The sequence below is a fragment of the Haliaeetus leucocephalus genome, unplaced genomic scaffold, assembly GCF_000737465.1.
Source record: "Haliaeetus leucocephalus isolate CR32 unplaced genomic scaffold, Haliaeetus_leucocephalus-4.0 Scaffold138, whole genome shotgun sequence".
In the NCBI taxonomy this organism is placed as follows: Eukaryota; Metazoa; Chordata; class Aves; order Accipitriformes; family Accipitridae; genus Haliaeetus; species Haliaeetus leucocephalus.
In genome coordinates, this window is record NW_010972574.1 from 2,413,102 (window position 1) to 2,428,895 (window position 15,794).

The window sequence follows — 15,794 nt, forward strand, 5'->3', positions numbered from 1 at the left end:
AATCCCTCTCTGCACCCACCCCACGCCCAGCCCCGCAGTTAGGGCCAGCACACCGGGGATGCACCAACCCCTGCAAGCCCAAAGGGAGCACGTACAAAGTGCCTCCTCCTGGAGACATCCGTAACTTCAGCTCACCCACAGCAACTGGGATGACTCATATAGATATTCGCATTTCTGCTTCTTACCCCTTTACAATATCTTTCTTTCGGAGATGAAAATCGCTATCTCGGAGCTGAGCACTGAGCCAATAAACCCATCACAAAAGGGATCGGCTGCCAGAGTCCAGAAAGGGTTAAGGCAGCAGTTGGAGAGGTTTGGGGTGACGTCGTACTTCTGGACGCCTGAGAAGTCTCTTGAAGGTAGTTCCCCTCTGGTGAGGATGGGAGCGAGCTGAGGTCTGAAATCCGAGATCCCTCGCAGCCCGGAGCTGGTGAGGTCCCAGTAAAAGCTGTTTGCCTGCTTTGCCTTCCCGAGCAGTCACACCGCTGCACTGGCCTGGGCAGTATGGAGCGAGCTCCCTGGACACATGTAGGACTCACTCTCCTCCAGCTCCTGCTCATCTCCTGCTTGCCGAGAGGTACCGTAAGTGAGCGTGTGCATTCCCGGCACGGCCGAATGAGTCCCTTTCCTTCAGTGTGGTCAGAGGGGTTTGATCTCATGCACTGTCATGGGAAGTAGAGAGATCTGCAGGGATGGTAATAATAGAAAGAAGGGGCTCCGCTTTATTTATTTTTTCCTTGCTGGCATGAAGTGTGTGTGGTGGGAGGTTTGCCCAGGGATGATTTCCATGCAAACTTTATAGCCTTAAAGAGAAACAACTGACTGGATTTGTTTGCCAATGGCCATCAAGAAAAGGGTATGCAATCACTTTGCTTACTACTGCTTTATTTTCTCAACACTCAGTGCTAAGGAAATGATGATAAAAAGAGGCATTTAAGTCTCTGAATTGTAAAGCGTTATTTGTTTAGTTTGGCAAGACAGAGACTTTCCTCTCCAGCCCCAACACCAAGAATGAAGGCAAGGGAGGGAAAAAGTGAAGGAAAAAAAGAAAACAAAAGCCACACATTGTTTCCGATCTGGGCTTTAGTTCTGCCAATATTATTCTTTCAAAGGGGAAGCCTCGTTAAAGCAGAATGATCTTTTTTATACTCAAGCCTTGCTCCAGTTTATGCTGAACCAGCATGTATGGTTTCTTCTTGATAAGGTTAAGCAAAGAGCATTTGCTGTTGAGTGCAAATTTGCTCTTGTTACGGCCGCAAACGTGGGCTGTTTACACCTGGAAGTGGCTGGAGCTGCTTGCAGCAGCTAGCTGTCAGCGTTGCAGGCTGCTTTCTCGGGAGCTGCAGCCCTTAGGACTGGGAGGTGAGGTGCCCCCACATCACACACCCTTCAAGCTGCCGCAGACTGCGGCACTGCCGGCAAGGTAATCTCCCCCTCTTACCGGGGGAGCTGTCAGGTATGCAGCCGTGCTGATGGCGATGGCTATAAATAACGGTTGTCAAGGCCAGCGCTTCAGAGCCCGCCTCTCCAGGGGCAGCGGCAGAGGGTCTGCCCCTGCAGCGCCCTTCCCCGCCAGCCCCTCGGGGCCCAGGGTGCAGGTGGTGACCAGGGACGTCTCCCCGCCAGGCCGGCCACCAGTGCCCGGGAGACTGACCTCCTGCCAAAGTTTCCCTCCCCGGGGCACAAGCACGGAGAGCGTCTCCGCACCTCCGTCCCACGTGCGCCAAGATGTCCCCACGGCAGCCCGTCCCTCAGCCAGGTGCCACCTCGCACGCTGGCCAGGAGAGGTGGCTCTGCAGCACGTGCCGGAGTGGCACAGGAATAGCCCCGCCGGTGGCACCGGGCTTGGTGGGCAACGAATCTCTCCTGCCACGGAGGCAGCAGGTCTCTCTCGGGGCAAGAGAGAGACCACTGGGCTGCTGGGGGCCCCCTCGGCAGCAGTGATGAGGGGAGGTGGGAGGAAGGACAACAGGCAACAGGCCGCGAGGGCCGTGGGGCCGCGAGCTTGGGAGGGACGACGCCGGTTCCCCCCGACGCCGGCTCCTAACGTGCCAGAAACAGCACAAGAAGGGCCCGTGGGACATGTGGAGGAGAGCCGTGCCCCTCGGCCCCTCTCCTTTCTCCCCTTGCCCCCCCTGCCCTGCTGCTGGCAGAGCGGCCGGCGCGGGCGCTCGCCCGGCACACAGCTGGCAGCGTGAGGAGGGGGCCAGGAGCTCCCCTCCGGCAGCGGCAAGAGGGGCACTCGGAGCCGGGGGAGCGGTTCAAAAGCGTGGTGGCCTTAGCATGTCAGGGCAGGTTGGAAAATAGCATTTTGCCTCCTCCCCACAGATGTATCCAATTTTTGTCCGTATTTATCACACCCAGTTGCACAGGGCCTGCCTCGAGAGTTGGGGGCAGGAGTCGGGGAGGGCTGGGAATTGATTTTTGGAATAAACTTGAAGTGCAAGTGACTCATATTTCCTTAAAAATATATGTGTGTTTGTATGTGTTTCTGCCTATCTAAACCCGTCCCAACCTCTCTTCCCCTCCCCCTCCAGCCTCTGTCTAGAGAAGTGGAGGCCAGATGCACTCAGACACATCCAGATGCATTCAATCTTAGCAAATGGGTTACTTCAGTTCACATGTTTAGGTTCCTAGCACGGACAAAGGGAAAGAGACTTGCTTTTTATTTAGGAGAAAAGCTGGGGTTACTCGCTCTCGACCCCAAGGCCTCGAGGGGCTCCCAGGAGTCCCTGCAAGCCTGCCAGTGCCCAGGATTTTGGCTCTCCATCAGCCCAGAGAGAGCCCCCACCACCGCAGGGCCGTGCGGGTGCTTCCGGCAGCACCAGCTCCCATAGGGATGCGGATGCCCCTCTCCCTCCTGCGGGACCAGGGACGTGGTGCGGGGGCAAGTGGGGAGGGACGCCACAGGGCAGGGAGGCGAGCTGTCCACGGGGACGGAGGGCTGGCAGCCGGAGGGCATCTGCAGCCCTCGGTGAGGGCTGGGCTACACGCCCCGGGGGAGCTGTAGGGAGTAAAATTTGAGATGGAGGCTCAGGGCTTTGCCGCTGTCTGTGTGGACTGTTTCTACCTGGGTGACGTTAACCGCAAGTAAACTGCCAACGTGTTCCAGGTCTCACACCGTTACAGCAAGCAAGCCCTCAAGACAGGTCCAGCACCACTCCTCCATGTTTATAACACAAGCACGTTCTCATGTTATGTGGTCATGAATTTCGGTACTGCAGCTGCTTCTTCTCCACAGATTTCCAAATATTCTCCCCCATTGCGGAAGTCCGGCTTTGCCCCCCAGACCCCATTAGCAAAGGCTGGGATCTCTCAAACCTCATCGATGCTGTCACTGACTCGAAAGCACTACATTCATTACCTGTTCCTGTTCCTTGTCCTGCAGCGCAGAGATAACAAAATCTCTTCCCGATCACACCGGTACAAATTTTCTGGCCAGAATAAGCTCCTCTGTCCCAGAGAGAAATCAAGGCCTGAAGGGTAATGTTGCAACCACCTTACCCTGGCTATTTTATCCTGTCACAGCCCTTCTCAGTTGAAGACACGAGGCCACAGTGCCGATAATAAGATCACAAATGCCAGCTCATAATTACAGAGAAGAAACCGAAGGAGGGGGAGGGTTAGGGCAGACTTCTTCAGGTTGCTTTAGATGCTAAAAACATCCTGGCTAGTGGCATGGATGGCCTGTAATTTAAATCCAACTATGGCAAAAAGATACAGTAAAAGGAAGCTGTGTGGTGTTTTGAGGGCAAGGGGAAGATGCATGCAGAGGAGATTGAGGTTCAAACTGGAACTGGATCTGAAGTGTGGTGGAGGCACGAACATCTGGTGCAGTTCTCTGGGCCTGTGGGCCAACCAGCCTGTCCCTAGAGGGAAAGGAGGGGATATAAGGGCTTGGTACAAGAAAATGGGAAAGGACCAGAGTTTTGACTGGGGAGGTGTGGAGTACGGCTCTGTTTTGCATGTTACAGCTTACCATGAGGGAAGAAGGGCTGCTGACATGTAGGAAGAAAGGGAACGGGAAGTTTCCGACAGGAATAGCTGCCTGTCAGTCCTCTCTGCAGCAGTGGGTAGAGCAGGCAAGAGGAGGGGCTGCAGGGCATGCAGGTTTATTGAAAGAGGAAAATGGTGGAAATGACACAACCAGTTGGCCACCACAACTGGGGCAATGTTGGGTGAGGGGTAGTGGGATTACTGAGGCTTTAACATGTAGAAAGACCGAGTTGACAGTCCTGTTTTTAGTTAAGACTGGAAACAGAAAACCCTAGAGCTATTTGTGTTAATGCTGGTTTTGCATTAACCCACCATTATAGCGCTTAGATGGGCAAAGTCTAGACCTCACAAATAGGAAGCGCAATTTTTATTTGGCTTTCCTTTTAGTTACACCAAGATACTTGATTTTTGTCACGGGCAAAGCAGAACAAGGCAGTGCGGAGAGAGATACAAGCTTTGGAAGTCACATGGGAAAACCTGTTAAGGACCCAATGGAGACCTCAAAAATAATTTTTTTATTGAACTAATGATTCTTCCCTCCTTGGAGCAGAGGTGTTGGGAGTTTATGATTTGTTTGTCATAGCCTAGTTAAGAATAGAAGCTTACAAATGTAAAAAAGGCACTATTGTAGGAGCACAGTGAAGCAAACCTATGGCCTATCAGGAACAACTTCAGGACTATTTATGTCTGAATTTATAGCTACTAAACACTACATGACAACAGGGACCCTGGAACAGAGACCCTCCTATTTGAAAACATTAGGCAGACCCCAATTCCTGAATCAAAGGAGAATGTGCATTAGCCTTTTTTTTCTATGTGAAACATAATCATCTGAATTGTTAAAAAGGTAGAGCTTAAGACAATGGTGGTCTTATCCAGCAGAACACAGTCATACTTATACTAGACAGGTTTTCAATGCATTTCTTAAACAGACTATACTTTCTGTAGTAGTTTAGTCTGCTTTCAACACAATCCTGCATTTGGGACTTAAAAAAGACAGTCGAGTTAATGCACATTTATTAAGTGGACAGATTCAGCTTAGTATAGTAGATTTCCCCCTGTGTTCACTCATTGGCTTTGATTTATATTTTTTTTTAATAGAAATTCTTTCTTTTTTTTTTTCCCCTACTCTTAACTGCTGTGTGAAAGCATACACTAATGGCCAGGAAAGGATACTAGCTGACTCTGTAGGAGAAGCAGTCTCATTATTCAGCAAAGGTCTGCGACCCATAAAGTAAGCACACTGAGTAAAACTAAAACAGGGATGTGTTTTAGCTCCTCTTTTAATTAGCCCAGCTGCTAAAAAGAATAACAGGCACACAATCTCTGAAGAGAAGCAAGTGATTTTAGCAACAGCATTATCCCTTTCATCCTCTTAACACATGTATTACAAAAACAGGTATCTTTTGCACAATAGGTTATCCGAGGCAAAAAAAAGTAAGAATAAAGACCTGCACTTTCCTTCATTATTAGTGGTTTGGGGTACACTGTTTTCCGAGAACCCCAGTAAAAGCCTTTTAAAGGGAACCTCTCTCTTCCCTTCCAAGGTCCATTCCTCCATCACAGTGAGCCACAGTTTCACCCAACAAGTTTCTCATTTCCAGCTGACAAATTCTAGATCTCCTGTGTGCTCAGAGCTCTTCTTGTTGTTAATGTTAATGCCCACACACATGATACCTATGGTGTGGGGCCCAGCTTGCACATCTGTGCAATGACAGTAGAGCTGAGTAAGAAAGGAGCAGGATACAACAGTAATAAAAATGAGACAGACCTAAAGAAAATGTTAGCTGTTACTAGGTTTCACCTCTGTTGGAGCTATTTTTTCTTTAAATGAGAAAGCTTCATTCCAGAATTATTACATAGCCAAACATTCCCTAATAAGAGCCTTAAGAAATTGCTCCCTCAAACTCAAACACTTGTTTCTTTGGCAGAAGGCAGTAATTGTTTTTGAGCATCATGCTGAAAAATTAAAATGCAATAAAATTAAAAGGGGAATGTTCTCATCTCTGAAACATGAACTGGTTGAGTAATCACTTTGAAAAAGTTATCTTCTATGGACTCTAATTTTAGAGACATATCTGTTTGTATCTGCTTTTATTTACAATGCACTGTGAATTTGTACAGCACTTTTCAAAGGAATTTGAAATAATACTTCTTTGAGCCTAAGTAGTGTTTTACCAATCTGCTGATGGATAAATTGAGGTGTGGAAGGAGAACTCATCTTTGCAGGATAACAGAATGGACTTATAGGATGGGAAGTTCCATCAGTTCAGACCAAGATATGGATGTCCTTCCTTCCATCTTTCAGGAGTTCTGATAAATACCTATATCCAGCAGGGTCCTAAGGTGCTCTCTCTGTTGGAGGACTGTAGAGCACATTTAGGTTGTAAACTTTTCTCTTTTTTTCCCCAAGGATGGATGGAGATGGCAAACTGGTTTTCTGCTGGATCAGTCCTCTGATCCCTCCGCATAGCAGCTAATGCCAGCACAAAGATAGGGAGTGGGAATGGGAAGTCAAGGAGAGATGGGACGAAAGTGTCCCATCTCAGCAGCAGCGTGGGCTTAAGAGTTTAAAGTGACTGCAGCCTAAAAAAGTAATTCTTTCAAAGTGGAAGACACAAGAGTTAATTGATGTAATCATCAGGCTTGCTTCAATTCACCTTAGTTCTTAGCCATATAATTTCCCCAGCTCTCAGACCTTTGGAACAGAAATCCCCTTTCTATCTAGCAGGGTATCTATGACTGACAAATTCACCATGGCAAAAGACAAGTGTGCTGAAGCTGAATTTTTACCATGATGAGCTGCCTGACCCACCCCTGAGGCAGCAATGTTCTTGTGAATCTGTTTCTGAATCACTAAAGCTTTAAGCCTGACCTAGTAAGATAAACCAAAATTGAAGCTGGTTTACTTGAATATCCCAAGGGGCAAACTGCAGTTGGTTAGAAGCTTGCTAATAGGTGGATCACACTTTGTTTTCACACCCTCAAAGGCTTGCTCACAGGTTCCCCATAAACAACCTCCCTGAAGATGAAAGCTAATAACTCGCTACATTCTCCACCACGGTCTTACATTTCATCCACATCCACATCCCACAGGAGTCTCTCTTCCTCTTTCCTTATTTCTTTTTTCTTTATATGGCTGAAGAACCTTTTGCTATTATTTTAATTTCCTTTGCAAGGTCAAATTCAGCTTGGCTTTTGGCAGTTCTTCCTTTGTCCCTGAGCTCTAAGACATAGCTTGTTTTGATGATCAGAATTTTTTCCATCCCTGATAGGTCTCTGCTTTTCCCTTGAATGAGAGATTTGACTGGGCTCATTGTATATCCCACAGGATTTATCACTATCCTTTCCAACAGACCTTGTCTTGAATAGAACTAGTGCTTTAAGATGGTCTTACTCTTGCAGCTATTTTTTATTACTTGGGCATCCTCTTTGAACTCACTGGCATAAGAATAAGTAACATGTCTCCAGTCTTCAGGGTGAGTGCTAATGCAGCCTTCACTTATCTTCCGAGGAGACTTCTGGCTTTTCAGAAAGGTGCAGTAAAAACTACCCTTTTGGAAGGTTGCATTTCCACTCAATTTCAAACAATATTTCTGTCAAACCTCCATCATGACCCTTCCCAAGTACCAATAAAAGAATTTCTTGTATGGTTTTTATCACCTCATTTTCCGAAGTCCTGCAGTTTGGAACAGGATAGTATTTGAGGTTTAGCGAGGACAGAGATGGCTGAGTCACATGTGTGCCCAGACTATGAGGGTGATAGGAAAAACAGACACACTTGTGTCAGGGAGATGATGACTACATCGCTAACTGTTCAAGCTCCTCTGCTGCACACCAGGCTGCCCAAGCACATTTTGGTCAAGGAAGTCAGCACGTTTTGAAAAGGTGAAGGAAAAATAAGAAGCAAAAAAGGGAATTCTGGGCCAGAGAAAGTGAGGGATGTGGGTGAGCCTGGCAAGTCAAATCAGAGCTGGATTTGCTGCAACTTTGTAAAGGAAGTGAGTGACAGTAGAAGCTTGATAGTCCAGCAGATTAAAACTATTTACCCTTCAAGCTATTGCAGCACCAGGAGTAACCTGCTTCAACTCTTTCCCTTCACTGGCTCCTGTGGGTTCATGATACAGAGGCAGGCAGGCAAGCACCACTTTTAAAACGGCAAACACTGAGACAAGTCAAAATCAAGAGCAAAGGCTGAAAGTCTTGCCTTTGCAGTCTTGAGAAACTGAGGTCCTGTTACTGACAGGAGAAGTCAGTAAGCATTAAACTACTCAGCAAATAGGCTGTGCATTTCATTGGGTCCCAGCTCCTCTGTAGATGGTCTTCATCTGCTTTTCAGCAGCTCAGCTCCCAGTACCAGCTCAGCGGAGGCCAGAGCAGGATCAGTGAGCCCACCCTACCACACGGTCCTGCTGCACATTCTCCTTGCTGCAGCTCATCACCCGCACACAGGTTTTCACAGAGGAAGCTCAGGGTGCACATGAGCAGGGAGGGCTCCCCAAAGTGAGGAGCCCTTGCTCCTCCAAAGCCCCGGCTCAGCACCGGGGAGCACGGGAGGTGGCAGCATCACCGTGATAAATTGCTGTCACTGTAACTCAGCCCCCAGACTGATGCTGCTAACAGGGAGGACATTGACTGGGAACATCCCCTCCTACTGCTGTCTTACAAAATCCGTCACTGACAGCCTTTAGGATCTGAAATGTGCTATAGGGACTAGGCGGTCTTGCTAGGTGCAGATGTCAGTGAAAAGCACGAACCTGTTGCCATCCAAATGCAGAAACACATGAGAATTACCAGCCACCCTGCATGTGCCTCAGTGCTCATCACCCACCTCACTTGTCCCTGAGGCTAGACTCAAAGCATCTGGTGAAACGTTGTGTTGCGCTCTGCGAGGCTCCTGAGCCGAGCAGGTCTTCCCTCCGACACGTTCCCCAGAGCTTCTCATGCTTTCCCAACACAGCTATTTCTTGCTTGGTTTCCATGGTCTTGAGCTGCTTCCATGTGTGTTGTTTATGCCTGGATTTAATGGGCTTTTCTTCCATCATTAAAACCCCATAAATTAATCCACTGTTTATTTGTCTGTCCAGAGACTTGTTTGTTCTTTTCAGCTAAATATTTTGCATGGGTTGTCAGGCAGCTTCTTCCTGTTTCTCCCAAAATCAGGTCAAGTCACTTCCTGGACTGTGTTTGATGCTGGGAGATGCAGCCACTGCCTGAAAGCCAGACTGCCTGCTTTGGAGGATTATCAAAGTCAGGCCCACAAATCACCCCACAATTATCTCTGCCAAAGCTGGCCAAGGCTTGGCTTCCAGTATTTTACTCAGTCAATAAATCTCCCCCCGCTCTTCTCTGCCTCATTCTCTTCTGTTTGGGGGTAAAAAATGGCCAAGTGTGGGTTTGGGAGCTGCCAGTGGTTACCATTCCCCAAACGCACACGGGGGAGAGGGGTTATGCCTCTTCCTCCCTGGAGCCCAGGCTGAGCTCAGCAACAGAAACATTCATTACACACGCTAGCAGTTCTGTGCATCTCCCTCTTAAATTTCTGAGGGAAAGGTTTCCTTTGCCTTTTGTTCAGTAGCCTGGAGTTACTTATGCAAAACAAAAGGGATCCTACCATTACTAAAGAGGTGCATAAAGTCTTCACACAAATTCTTTAAAGAATAGCTTCTACAAAACTTCAGAATAATAGGTTTCATGATTTCTGTGAAGAAAATAATAGAGAGGATCACTTTAAAAAAATCTGAAATCCACAAATTTCCTTGTCAAGGCTATATACATTGCCCAAACTGCAGTACCCAAGAACCTAAAAGGGAATTAAATTGTCAATAAATCAAAAGACAGTCTATTTTCATTGTCTCAGTTAAGGGCAAGAAGTGAGCAAACAGCATTTCTAGGTGGCAGCAAGTTTATTTTTACAATTCTTTAAGCGCCAAGATCTGCTGCTCCCATCTGAACACTAAATATTACCTTAAACTCAACTTACGCTACAAATACACCCATTTGAGTCACCAAGAATAAGTGTGGCATCTGCTTTTTGGTCCTGTTGTGTACACAAGCTCTACGTATAAAAATAAATACGCATATGCACACACTCTCTCTACACACAAATATATGTGTGATATTTTATGGAAGCATAATTTAGGTTGAAAGGGACCTCTGGAGGTCATCTGGTCTAGCCCCTCTCTCAGAGAAGTGCTAACTTGGAAGTTACATGGTGTTGCCTGCAGCCTTATCTCGCCAGGTTTTGAATTCCTGCAAGGACAGAGACATGCCTTTGTCACCCCAGTGCAACTTTGCCTGTGAACATTTGGATCATTTTACAGATAGCAGTTTGTCTTGAGAAATTTATAGCTACAACGCAAATGGATATAGCCATTTTATTAAGAAGCTTTAGCAATCTTGAGAGAAATTAGATTTCTAGCTTGAGTTGGGAAACACAATAATTTGAATGAAGCTTTGCAAAAGCTCCTCAGTGTTGGGTAGTTATTCATTACTCAGACTTTGACGAGTCCTCCTTCAACAAGGAGTGAGACCCCCAGCCCCATACACCACAGAAGCAGCTATTTACAGTCATGTATAGTGAGATGTATCAAACTGAGTGTCAGTTCTAATACGATAATTAGACACGTGTAATCAATTTGCTCTGGAATCTGAATCAGATACAGTTCATAGATAAATGGCTTCCTTAAAAGAGAATAATAGCCATAGGTTGAGAAGTCCCAACTTGGCCCAGTTGATTGACTGCTGTTCTGGGAATTAGAAGGCATGAGTTTAATTCCTGGCTCTGCTATTGTTTTTCTCTGGGACCTTCACCTCCCTTGTGCTTCAGTTTCCCATCTGGAAAAAGGACTTTATAGAGCATGTCAAGATCTACAGTCAAAAGGCTATATGACTGCTAAACACTAAGGTTATTTTGATGCAATAATTTATTACTGGTATTAAAAATTACAGAACCTTATTGAATGACAGAAGCAGATTTCTTTTTCTTTTTGGAATTATTATGGGGGCAGGGAGGGGGAATAGAAAGGTTTCAGCACAAACAGCGACCTGGTTTCCAAACTCGGAGCAGCAGTGGACTCTCTCTGGTTGGTACATCAGGCACAAGGGAAAGGCTCAGTTCTGAGGAGCATGAAGGGCTGAATTTCATTTCCCAGACAAAGGGAAAAAAATGAAGAAACAGTTTGGTGGTCCCTTTTTTATGGAGCCAGTAAATATCATTAGGGGAAAAGATAAGCTTCCAGAAACCAAGCTTCATGAGGCCGTGGAGAATCAAGTGAGGCAGACCAGCAAGGTTCAGTGGTAGGGAGCTCCAGCAGACACGGTAATTAGGTTATGAGGCACAATGAAACAAAAAACAGCAGTGTGAGAAGGGAGCCAAGTACAGGCACGGACGGGACTACTGTGCCTTAGAGATGTATGGCTTGTTGCAATGACAAAGCAGCCCTGTTACTCAGAGTTTGAAACAAAAGGGAAAAGCATGTTACCTAACCACGATGAAAGAAAAAAAAAAAAAAAGAAAAAAAGGGGAGGAGGGAAGGAAGAAGAAAGAGAGAGTCTCATTATGTTTCCTTCATGTCTCATCTTTCTAGTCTGCTCTCTCTCTTTTTAGCATCAAACTCCATGAAAGCAGTCATCGGGTCTGTCAGCTGGTTAGGAGACACGCTGACAGCACGGTGCACTCATTAGATCTCACTTTGTAGAATTTAGACAGCATGCTGGTGGAGAAAGATGGCGTCTGCAATTACTGTGGCAGTCCAGAGTCACAGTCGGAGGTCGTTTCCTAAAAGAGCACTTCCAGCATAGCTGAAATATTGTCATATGAGGTTATGCTAAATAATAAAAAGATATTAATTATGTTACCATATTAGAAATGCCAGACAAAATGAACCTTTAAAAATAATGAAAAATCTTGTTTCCTTTGGCAATGAAGCCGAGTGTAACACTGTGTGCTTCTGAGTGAAAATAGGGAGTGAAACCGGCTAAAACCGAGCCTCAAAATTGGCTTTTCCTGGTGGACACCCTAGTCTTCAAGAGTAGCAAATTGACAAACAGAAATACAACCAAAACATGCTGTTATAGTTTAAATAATCTATACTATATATGAGGCCGTAAATCAGTCACGCAATCTGAAGGAGACTTTCTCATGTGATGTCATCCTCTGAGGTTTTTTTAAACTATTTTTCTCACCACAGAAGTGGGAAAGCCTTGCAGAGAAAAGAATGAACTGAACATATTCCTTCCCTCTGGTCTGTTTGCCTCCTCTAGCTGGCACTGCAAAACTGCCCATGTGTTCTTTAGACACCCAAACTGAGCTGACATTTCGGCTGCATGTTACCATGTAGTTTGGGATTTCCTGGGCTGAAGACCTTGACCAGCCTCATGCCATACATGATCTGACAAATCGCTGAATAATAGATCCTGTCAATCCTCAGCAGGTAATAGATTATTTCCATGTTTCCCCCTTTTTGTTCCCCACTTGCAGAGTACACAGTGATCAATGAAAACTGCCCGGGCGCTGAGTGGAATATCATGTGTCGGGAGTGCTGTGAATATGACCAAATCGAGTGCATTTGCCCAGGACGGAAAGAAAGAGTGGGCTACACCATTCCCTGCTGCAGGAACGAGGAGAACGAGTGTGACTCCTGCTTAATCCACCCAGGTACGTTTAGGGCCACACTGCATTCACACCAGATCTTTAGCCAAGGCATCAGCACGTAATGGTAGCTGCTGGCCAGTGAAACAGTGAGGGCAGGCACATCTCACTGGGTTATGGGATTGCCCCGCATCTCCTCAGGAACTCCCTCTGCCACTCTGCTGACAGCAGCAAGACACTTGGCAAGGTGCCCCTACAGCAGGTAGCATCGCTGCCAGAAAAAAAAAACCAACACTCTACCAGCAGTGTTGTCCTCAGGGCATCTTCGGCAGACTAGGGAGCCGCCAAAGGGTGATGTTGCAGCTGGCTTCACACCAGGAATGGTTTGTAGGTTCTCTGGGATGATTTGCCTCCCCAAAGCAAGAAGGGAGAGACAACTTCGAAGTCCGGTTAGCAAGGTGGAGAATGCAAAGTGAAAGGTGAGAGCAGGAGACAGGACCAGGTCAGAAGACATCAGAATCACTTGGGCTGGGCCTGAGCAGCACCAGCATCCACATTCAGACTCCTGAGAGAAGCATTCACAGTCAGAGCAATGAGAGTTAGAGGTTTGGGTGAGTCAGACTGGGAGTTTGGCTCCAAATCTCAGCCTGAGCTGCCTAGGGTTTGGGGGTGGAGGCTGGGTATGGTTCACAGTGGGGAAGCTGTCAGCACCACCGCAGTCACTAACGTCACTGGCGCTTTTTGTGGAAGAGAGAGAGGCTGCTCTTCTCCCTTGCAGGACAATCCACCTTGGCTTTCCTCTAATGCAGTGGCTTCTCCTTCAGGCTGTACCATTTTTGAGAACTGCAAGTCCTGCCGCAACGGCTCCTGGGGAGGGACGCTTGATGACTTCTACATCAAGGGGATCTACTGTGCAGAGTGCAGAGCTGGCTGGTATGGAGGGGACTGCATGAGTAAGTGTCCTACACGGGCAGGGAGGCATGTCAGGGACAGGGAGTGGTGGGACAGAGCCAGAGCCATGCCGTGCCTTTGCAGCTATTAGTGTACAGTGACTCTTGCAAAGGGCACAGGCAGGAGAGGACAAACACAACCAGGCAGTAAGCAAATCTGCAGTGGGGTAAACTTCTCTCTCAGTGCTCATCTGCTAGGGATTGGCCCGGGCCCCAAGTCACGGGAGGTTACAGCCCTACTAAACTTCTGGTTTGTGTCGGTTTATTTTAAAACTTTAACTACTGTGACTCTGGAAATCTTCTGTTCTCTGCATTTCTTGGACATACTTCAGCATAACTGATTCCCCAGAGGTCTTCAGCAAAACATAAACATTTACAAGGGCAACAGCTATATCAAAGAGCTTTGCCTCTGTCCTCCTTCAACCCCTGGGCTGCAGAACCAGCCCCGAGGAAGTCCCAGTGCTCCCTCCCTCCTTTGCACAGCTCCAATGCACTCCGAGACAGCTCTGGAAAACAGTATCTTGCAACTGCTAACGGTGCTGTGATGGACCAGGAGTGTTTCAGGCTCTGGTAGCGATATCTGAAGGTTTTTTTTCCTGACAGTGTACAAAAGCTCCTGCCTCTTGGATTTTGCTAAGCTGTTGGTCCCAATGATATCTTTCAATACTGAATTTCATAAGCTAATTGAATACAGTTTAAGACTAGTATTCCCTTTACCAATTTCTCACCCGAGAAGGCATAGCTTTTCACCAGCCCTCTTTCAATCTTTATTGACTGTCTCTTTGTTCACATTTCACTGAAAGGGATGAAAGCAGAGTCTGCTTTTCCTACTCTGTTCTGTCCATTATTCTACACGCCTTAGTCTTGTCTCCTCTTAGTCACTGATTTTAAAGCAACAATTGAACGTGCCTTCCCAACGCAGCTCATGACCATTCAGGAGGTGAAAGCAAACAAAATAAAATCATTGCTTCAAACAGCAGAATACAGGGCACCAACATGTGTCAGCAGCAGGGCTAACTCAACCTGGGTGCTTTGCAAGGTGATGAACTGAGTCCCTTGCAGTTTACAGTGTGATTTCTGATAGCACTTTAAAGTCCTGTTTGCTCTGGGTCGATGCTAGAGCTCCCCTGGCACTTTTTATAAGAGCAGAGCCAAGAAAGAATCATTAGCTCATCTAACCCTCCCTCCCTCTGCCTGAGTATTTCTGTTGCCTACAGTATATTTCAGCCTGCTTGTGTTTTAAAGCAAATACACCCTCACACTGCAGTCTCTTTGGCCATTTTTGCGATACTGAAATTTCGCACAGCTTTGCCTTATAGTGTTTTTCCTATTACTTGCTCTTTTGAGGGAAGCAGCGTGACACTGAGGATGTGGTCTCTTTTGCGTGGTTCTGCAGTACTTCAGAGGCAGGGTAGGATGGGCAGATAGCGCTATTGTCTCTTCCGCTCTTAAAGAGGGGCATGGGGGACGGTCATGATCCCAGCACACTCCCGAGCTCCCCTGCTCTGGCTCTCACGGCTCTCTCACCTTTGGCCTTGACGGTAGGCTCAGGCATGCAGAGACTGCAAGTCCGGAAAGCAGCCTATAACCGCGCCAGGTGCTGGCCTGCAGCCTCACAGCTATGTAGCTTTGGGTCTGGAGGGCGGCCAGCAAGTAGCCTTTGAACAACAGCATGCGCTGGCTGCTGGAGCAGCGGACGTGCTGACACAACCCATTCCGGAGAGCGAAGGAGGCGGCATCTCTCTTTGGTACCCGCACACAGGATCACACCTGGAACTTTGCAGCCTGCGCCGGGCACCTCCCCAGCAACAGAGTGCCGGTCAATCCCGGGAACAGAAGGGAGCGCAACCCCAGTAACCGGGTGAACGTAATCCATCTACTTCATCCTATAGTGCAAATGCTAGCAAGCCCACGGACGGCCCGCAGGACCTGCCCCGACCAAGCTGCACGCAAAGCTTCACGCCGCACGGGGTCGGTGGCTGCGGGGACCAGCGTTGCTGCAGCGGCCAGAAAGGAGGGCTCCTCCCGGCACAGCTGCCCCTGCAAGGCGTCTCCGGCTGAAGCGTCTTCCCGGGATTTCACCTCCTCCCGTCCAGCGAGGCCCGCCTCCGCCTTGCCCCGGCGCCGAGGCCAGCCTCCCCGCAGACCTCACGCCACCGCCTGAACGCTCTCGTGGCGGCCGCCCAGAGCCGGAGGGGCAGGCAGGCAGCCGCCCGCACCCGGCAGGGCCCCGGGGCGGACCCGCCGCCCGGGGA

At 47.9% G+C, this 15,794-nt stretch overlaps 1 protein-coding gene across 5 annotated transcripts in view; it reads left to right on the top strand.

The window, feature by feature from the left end:
* The first annotated feature begins 504 nt into the window (after positions 1-504).
* Positions 505-15,794, top strand: part of PAMR1 (peptidase domain containing associated with muscle regeneration 1) — a 57,842-nt gene continuing 42,552 nt past the window's right edge. For 2 of the 5 annotated variants that reach the window (XM_010586015.1, XM_010586017.1), the window contains exons 1-2: positions 12,487-12,655; positions 13,414-13,542. In XM_010586015.1, coding sequence (XP_010584317.1) covers positions 12,526-12,655; positions 13,414-13,542 — 259 coding nt within the window. In that variant the 5' untranslated portion in view covers positions 12,487-12,525. Of the gene's footprint in view, positions 578-8,324; positions 8,361-10,207; positions 10,238-12,478; positions 12,656-13,413; positions 13,543-15,794 lie in introns of those variants that run through there. The other 3 variants (XM_010586013.1, XM_010586016.1, XM_010586014.1) reach the window with 3 other exon arrangements.